The 8270-nt window shown below is 33.6% G+C and overlaps 1 protein-coding gene across 2 annotated transcripts; it reads left to right on the top strand.

Annotated features, from left to right (window-relative positions):
- The first annotated feature begins 209 nt into the window (after nt 1-209).
- On the top strand, nt 210-5052 carry LOC114412374 (gibberellin 2-beta-dioxygenase 8-like). Of its 2 annotated transcripts, XM_028376229.1 has the most exons (5): nt 210-411; nt 737-870; nt 1034-1488; nt 3711-4032; nt 4645-5052. In XM_028376229.1, the coding sequence occupies exons 3-5, from the start codon at nt 1061-1063 to the stop codon at nt 4873-4875; spliced, it is 981 nt and encodes a 326-aa protein (XP_028232030.1). In that variant the 5' UTR covers nt 210-411; nt 737-870; nt 1034-1060; the 3' UTR covers nt 4876-5052. The 2 variants fall into 2 exon arrangements, with proteins under 2 accessions (XP_028232030.1, XP_028232029.1); XM_028376228.1 differs by having other exon boundaries at nt 737-1488.
- Nucleotides 5053-8270: the final 3218 nt, after the last annotated feature.

The raw sequence follows: 8270 nt of genomic DNA, 5'->3' as shown, positions 1-8270 counted from the left end.
CAAAAACTGATTTTGTGTATAAATGTTGTAGTAGTTGTGGTGGCATACGTGTGGCCCCTCTTTCTCTGATACTATGCTTGGCCGCGTGTTCTTTGCTTTAGCCATATACATAATCGCGTAGTGCTATTCCATACTTCCTGAATTATTGCTGCCTATAAATATGTGAGTGCAAACCACCAATATCTCATAAAGTAATCTAAATACTTTTCTTCTTGTCACTGACACAGTTGAATCCCATTGATGATCGTCCCATGTCTTTAATTTGATCCCAAAACTAGAAATTTCTTCTAGCAAATGATCCCTCTCTCTTTTTCTTAATTTTCCCCAGATTCCTCTGTAAGAGGTAGCATTTGAAAGCTATGAAGTCGATTGAAATTCCATAATCATATTCAAGCAAATTTAAAGCAAAAGGTGAAATATTGATCCATAATTTTCCATTATGATTATCTTATAATATGTCTATGCAGCGTTTTAGGCTCATGGTTCATTATTTAAGATAGCATATCTGGGGCGATCAACGAGAAATAATTAATAGATATGTTTCCCTCAAATCTAAGTATATGGGTAAAACTCCAGATCTTTGTGTGTGTGTGTGTGTCTCTCTCTCTATATATATATGTAGCATAGAAATTAGGGCAAGAAAGGTAGCTACTAGCACTAAACACTGGGAACAATTTCAGCCCGAGTTTAGCATAAAATGGCTGACGCGCTGAACCTTCTGTTTTGTTTATTGCAGAGAAAGCATTGGGCGCAGATGCATAAGCCGATAAACATATTTCTGTTCATACTTAGTGGTTTACATCAATTCACCCACACTATCAACCAACTGAGCTACACTATCTCTTAGTTAAACGTTTTTCTGTGAAATTGGTAAAAATATATGACCATTTCATTTAAAATTACTTCACGTTAAGCTTTGCACACCGAAATGTTTTCATATATTAATTGAACCAAATTAAAAGTTTTCTAATTTTCTTATCAATAGAATTTGTGACACATACCGAATAATTGATTTAATTTCATATGATTGAAGCTTGTGTAATTTTTATACAACTCTCAAATGGATTATGAACCTCCATTCCTCGAGACCTACAAGGCCCTTGTTCAAAACCACGTCGATGATTCAAAGAATGACTCCTCTTTGGTGGAGAGATGTGAACTACCAGTGATCGATCTTGGCAAGTTCAACTACGAGAGAGACGAATGCGAGAAAGAAATTGCAGAAGCTGCTAATAAATGGGGTTTCTTTCAAGTTGTTAATCATGGGATTTCACAGGAGCTGCTGAAGAGTCTTGAGTTTGAGCAAAAGAAATTGTTCTATCAACCATTTGTGAATAAGTCTGCAAAATTTAATTTCTCTAGTTTATCTGCCAAAACTTACAGGTGGGGGAATCCATTTGCTACCAATCTGAGACAATTGTCGTGGTCAGAAGCCTTTCATTTTTATTTGTCAGACATCTCATGGATGGACCAACACCATAGTATGAGGTAGGCATCTTCATTATTTCATAATTTTGGCACTATATAAATGTTTAAAACACTGGATTGCAACAACAGTTGGACTGAGATTTTCGAGGAACTAGAGATAGATTTTGGACTTTAAGTATGTTTTTAGTCACTTAAATCTTTGTTTTTGTGCTTCAAATTTAAAATTTGATCATTTTAGTCACTGTAATTTGAAAAAACATAACTGTTTTAGTTCCTCTGTTCAATTTTTTTTTCTGCCCAACCCAAACACTGTTAGAATGAATACTTCAAAAGAAAAATCCATATATATATGGTAAAGTGTTTGAAGATAAGAATGAAAAATCAAAAGAGGTTTTGTAATTAAGTGACTTGTAATTTGCTAACTAATTAAGTGAAATCTCTAACAACACTTAGGCAAAGCACTAAATCAGACATTTTTCATATTACTAGGATTAAAAAATTAAAGTAGGTTTTCATGTACGTAGAGTGTTTGATATATATTTTGAAAGAAAAACAGATATATGGTAGAGTGTTTGATGATGAGAATGCAAAACCAAAGTAGGTTTTCTTGTAAATCACTTATAATTTGTTAATCAAGCAAGCGAAATTCCTAACTATTTAGGCAGAGAAACTAAACAAACTTTTCTATAAATTTAATGTGTTACCTATTCGGTTGTACTTATTGAATAGAAAAAAGCACATTTAAACCAAGATTTCCCAACAAAATTTAAAAGGACAAATAATAACGGGATGTCACCTCTTCTTAATCTTTTTGTTTATTTATTTGTATATATCCTCCAATATTTAATTACTTTATTTACTATTCGATCCCTTATATACAATTGAATCTTAGCTTACTTGGGTGAACTGAGGATACATGTTTTCACTTATTATGACTATCAAACAGCGGCAGTACATTATTGGGTGCCTGTGCAACCTAACTCGTGACCATACATCTTCATTTTCTTTTTACATTTTATTTTCACTTATAAATATCAGATTGTGTAAAAAAACTAAAGAAAGAAAAGAGAAAGTGTGTGCGTGCAATAAGACTCTTTAATGTAACGTATCAATGAAAGAAGAGTAATGTCAGATAAATATATATTTGCATCGAACTTCAACTAAAAAATTAGTGTATATAACTTATAATAAACCACGCAAGTATTTGTTAATGACTCAATGTACAAACATTTTTTTTTTGTTGAATTACGTTAATAAGTTAAATCATTAATGTATTTTAACATAATTTGTAGTTATAACTTGATAACATCCTTTAAAAAAAAGTGTACATTACAAAATCTCATGTATATATATTTAGTTCTCTACCAAATTAGATGGGAATGTATTTATTATTTTGCGATGTTATATTTTGCATAAGATTTTTCCGTTAATTTTCCTATGATATTTTATAGAGAAAGTATTAAATAAAAGGGGTAAATATATGAAATATCTTAGTTAATCGTAAAAATTACATTTAATGTTTGAAAATTAATAAATAAGAATACTAGTAGATATATTGTGAAAGTAATGGAAATTGAATAATTCCGCATCCTTCTCCAAAACCCGCTTACTAATCTTTTCACTATGTTTGTATGATAAATATTGAATACGTTTATATTTTATGACATTAAATGCATTTTTTTATTTAATACTTTTTTATAAAGTAGTAGGAGAATTTGTACGACAATACTACATCGTGTAAATTTCAAAATGAAAAATTACGGTAACATTGTTACATCGTTATAATCTTTTTGTTTTTCGTCCATCAAGATAATAATTAAAATTGTGTTGAACGAAATTTTTATACTTTCTAATGCACAAACGAAAAAGTTACATTCAACGTCGATTCAGTTGTGAATAATGGATTGAGTTCAACGTAGATTCCGTTAAACATGACTGCAATCCAAACACACCCCTTCTCGTTCAATTATTTTAAAATGAGTGGTACTTTGTATTCTTTGGCAAAATTGAAACGTAATATTTAATACAGATACAAAATGCAGGAATTTAAACAGCACTAGTAATAAGATAACAAAAATTAGGAGGGGTAGGGAAACGTGGAAAGGGATAGAAAAATCAGGAAGTGAGAGAAAAACATCACTATTCTAAAAACCAAAGCATTACTATTCTTTGTGGCCATATATGCTTTCATATGCCTTCATTGTGTTACCATGCTTTATGCGTTTTACCTTACCCTAATTTATATAAGTACTTTTTCTTTCTTTTCCTTTTTTTAAATTTAGATCGAGCCTTGAAGCTTTTGCATCAAGAGTGTTCTCCCTTGCTAAAAGCTTGGCTGAAATACTAGCCTTCAATTTGAATACGAAATCCAACTATTTCCGTGAGAATTGCTTGCCAAAGAGTTCTTACATTCGACTGAACAGATATCCTCCATGCCCTATATCGTCAAAGGTGCATGGCCTGTTGCCTCACAGTGACACTAGTTTTCTTACCATCGTACATCAGGACCAGGTTGGGGGATTGCAATTGATGAAAGATGGAAAATGGGTTGGTGTCAAGCCTAATCCACAAGCTCTAGTCGTTAATATTGGTGACTTCTTTCAGGTGAAATCTCTTCATTTATTTTAGAGTAATTAATGCTATATTTTCATACATTATCTTCTTATTTATTTCCTAATACTTAATAATTAAAGAAATAATTGAACAAATAAAGTAACTCTATTTAATAGATATCTTGAAAATGTTATAAGAGAATTTAAAACTCAGAATATGCTAAATTTGTAAAATATATTTTCTAATTCAGCAGTTCCTCTCTTTATATTTTCTGACTGATAAAAAGAAAAGAAAATAAAGAAGAAGGAATATTTGAATTTTTAAAAGAACAATGATTATGTAGTGTATGTTTGGATTAAAGTATACAAACCTAAGTTTGGATTAAACTTAAATTTGTAAAAAATATCCAAAATTTGCTTTTCCAAATCTGAATTGTAAGAAAAAAAAAAACAACTTTCAAACATATTTTTAAGAGGTAATACTAAACCCTCCAGGCGAAAAAATAACACCGAGTGTAATAGTAAACAAAAAGCTTTTTCTAAAATGTGTAGGCTTTTTCTAAGAGGTAATAGTAAAAACAAAATTGAAAAAGTTTAGGGAAAAAAAATAGTAAACCCTCCTTTTATTGGACTCCAATCAAAAAGATTTTTCTAAAATGTGTAGGCATTCAGCAATGGTGTTTATAAAAGCATAAAACACCGAGTGGTTGCTTCCGAGAAAGTAGAGAGATTTTCGGTGGCTTTTTTCTATTGCCCCTCCGAAGAGGCAGTTATAGAAAGCCACATCAAGCCAGCTACGTACAGGAAATTCACTTCGAGGGAGTATAGACAACAGACTGAGAAAGATGTCAAGCAAACCGGGGATAAAGTGGGGCTCTCTAGATTTCTTCTCTAGCATATATATATATAAACTTTATGTTAACGTCTGCTTAATCAAGTTGTGATGAATATTTCTTTAAATATTTTTTTTTAGTTTTTTTTTTAGTTAGCATAAGGTACGAACTAATCATTTGTCTTATTTTGTAACATATTTCATGAGTTTTCAAGTTAAATAGATTAATATTTTATCAAATGAGAACTATTTCTACTGACTTTGATCGGATGATGGTTGCAGCACTATTAGAAAATATACTTTCAACATCGGTTATTTAGAACATTCTACATCGGATCTAAAATCGATGTTGAAAGTGACGATGTTGAATGTATGAATGTTAATATCGGTTTTGGAGAACCGATGTTAACATACATATGACAACATCGGTTCTCTAAATAACCGATGTTAAATACAATGAACAACAGCAAAAAAAGTGTACGCATGATGAACGTTGACATCGGTTTTCCAGTAAAACCGATGTTAATATGTTAGTTTAAAATCGGTTTTCTAGAAAAACCGATGTTAATATATGCCCTTAACATCGGTTTTTCTAGAAAACCGATGTCAACGTTGATGATGCATACACTTATTTGATGTAGTTCTTTGTGTATAACATTGGTTAATTATAAATAACCGATGTTAATATTCAAATATTTACATCGGTTATTTATAATTAACCGATGTTAATGTAGACTAGTTGACATCGGTTATCTACAAATAACCGATGTTAAAATACAAACGCTGACATCAGTTATACACAAAAAACCGATGTTAATATACAAACGTTAACATCGGTTTTCTATTATAACCGATGTTGGTTATGATATTAACATCGATTTTTATTAATAACCGATGTTGTTTTCAAATATTTTTTTTATATATACTTATTGTTTTTACAGTAAACCCAAAATTGTACCTATCAAATACAATTTCAGGAGGTCCAATTCACAACAAATAAACATTTTATTCTGCTTTCAAGCAGTTTTAATGATAATAAACATCAAATAATTGATTTATATATTATAAAGAACAATCAACAAATGAATTCAATGTTCTTGTTACATAGAAAATGTAAAAAATGTCCAAAAATGTCCCTAAATCCTAGGCCTGATCTCTAACTCGGAGATAAAACTGTGCCCACTGGATCCGCAATGCTTTTAATCTATCAGGCTCCAATGGTTTAGGGTCGTTAAAATACTGCATGATTAAATAAATAATATTAAGTTAATAATGTAATACAAATTATAAATAAATCAATTTTCTTTGAAATAAACTTACCGCTTCCCAATTATTTCTAAAAGTTCCTAAAATGATGGTGGACATCCAGTGCATGACATAGTAGCCGCACTCAGTAGTTCCTTTTTGTCTATTACACTAAATACATAATAAAATTTGGATATTAATTAAACAACTAGTGTACAGACACATAAAGAAATATATATAAGTGGAAGTTTTATGTAAATGACGTGCCTTGACGACAATCCACCTAGCAGGAGCCTTTGATTTAGGCTGTGGAGCATCATCAAGACCCTTCATAGCACTGTTCCATATGAGTAACAATTAAAAACTGGTGTTGTACGTTGAGGTATTACAATGCAAATGTATTGAAAATAACACTAACCTATCAATAATCCCCTTAAGGTAGTTGTCTGGCCTGTTATGCAATGAACAAAACCAGACAACTAAGTGTTCCTTGGGCAGGATGACCACCATTTGCCAATGTCCGCTGCAGTGGAACCTAAAATGGGTTAGTACATTAGTAAACATTAATTAAATTTTGTTATTTTGTGACTTACCCATTTAGGTAGGCTCCAAGATACACATCGCGTTGTGAACTCTGCATCCAACTCTTTATGTAACTTTCAGATTCAAACTGTGATTGCCCAAACCTCTGAATGGACTGAGGCTCGAGGAATCCATAGATATCAGAATTCCCCGCTCGCATACATGTTTCAGTGAGATGCCTGTTTATGTTAAGTCAAAGTTAAATATTTATGAATTGAAAGCCATAACTTAGGGAAATAAAAGCCTTTTATATAAAGACTTACAGAATCCACAACTGTAACACTGATATGCTGAGACATTAACCACCGTGTGCGATTTCGGAGAAGTCTTCGTGCTTTATGTACAGGGGGAAATCTGGATTAACGACCCCGAACACGGTGGCATCCCATCTAACCTGATAAGGCCTCAAGAAAAGCTCTGGGATGGTCAATGTCATCAGATAAAACAGATCATCGACCTCCGGATCGGGCTTCGGAGGTGGTTTTGGCGGAGACACAGCTACCTGTTCATGAAACAAAGTTAAATAGCCAAATTTGAGGCACGCTTAATGAATTAATTTAAAAAGAAGAAACATATAGTAAGGACAATAAGTACCTGGTGTGATAAAGACTTGATCAGATGTGTCGGCCAAGCAAGGAAGGTGTGAAGTGTCTGCCCCACTAAGGAAACCTCAGCAGTGGGTACAGGAACTGGAGCATCTGCATCTTTAACCTCGTCCACACTCACCTTTACTTGGCCAGGCAACAAAGGAGTGTTATGAACAAGAGTGGATCCCTCATAAACTCTCCCCACGGCAACCAGGCGGACAGGATCTGCTTCTATGTACAAGCCGCACCTGTCAGAGTCACCCGTCTCAGGATCGTTTCCTGAGGGATCAACACAACTCCCCTTTATGCTCACCCGAGGACCGGAGGGACCAGGACCAACCAGAGGCTCAGGAGGTGCCTGAGATTGCATCTGTGACTGAAGCTGGCTGAAGGATGCCATGACCTGCCTCGTCACTTTCTCTGTGATGGACTCCTCTAGCTGGTCCTTGATCTGCTGAGTCAGCTGCTGTAATTCGTCAGGAGGCAGGGAGGAAGCGCTACGGGACGTCTGTGGAGCCGATCCAAAGTATTGCTTGATGGTGACACCGGCCTCAGCAGCACGGACACGTCTAAGGTGCTCTGGACGTCCAATAGCAGCGGCCAGAACATCCTGATGTCCATGGGGATTTAGAAATATGGAGACAGACTTTGGAACACATTTTAATTAGTGGTCCTCCAACCTAAAGGAAGTGTTTAGTAAATAGGCTGTAGAGGATTCAGAATCTATGTATCAATTAGCTTGTTGTAAGTGGTTCTGTTATAAAACAGCAACCAAATGCACATTTATATCTACCAATGTAATCTTAGTACCACTGGTAGTTTTCAATATATATAATATCTAATTTTGCTGAGCAAAAAAAAAGGGAATTTGCGGATAAGACAGTTGGAGAAAGGCTTTGCCCAGCCCTACAACTATTGGTCTAGTAATTTATCAACAACATTTTTTTATTAGGGTAGCAGTGCAGAGTTATTGTATTCTATTTAGATTGGCACCTGATTCGTAGGACCTATGGTTCTGCTAGTATGCTGGTTTCTACCTTGTAT

The sequence above is a fragment of the Glycine soja genome, chromosome 5 (assembly GCF_004193775.1).
Source record: "Glycine soja cultivar W05 chromosome 5, ASM419377v2, whole genome shotgun sequence".
Lineage (NCBI taxonomy): Eukaryota > Viridiplantae > Streptophyta > Magnoliopsida > Fabales > Fabaceae > Glycine > Glycine soja.
This window is presented reverse-complemented; position numbering and strand designations above follow the sequence as displayed.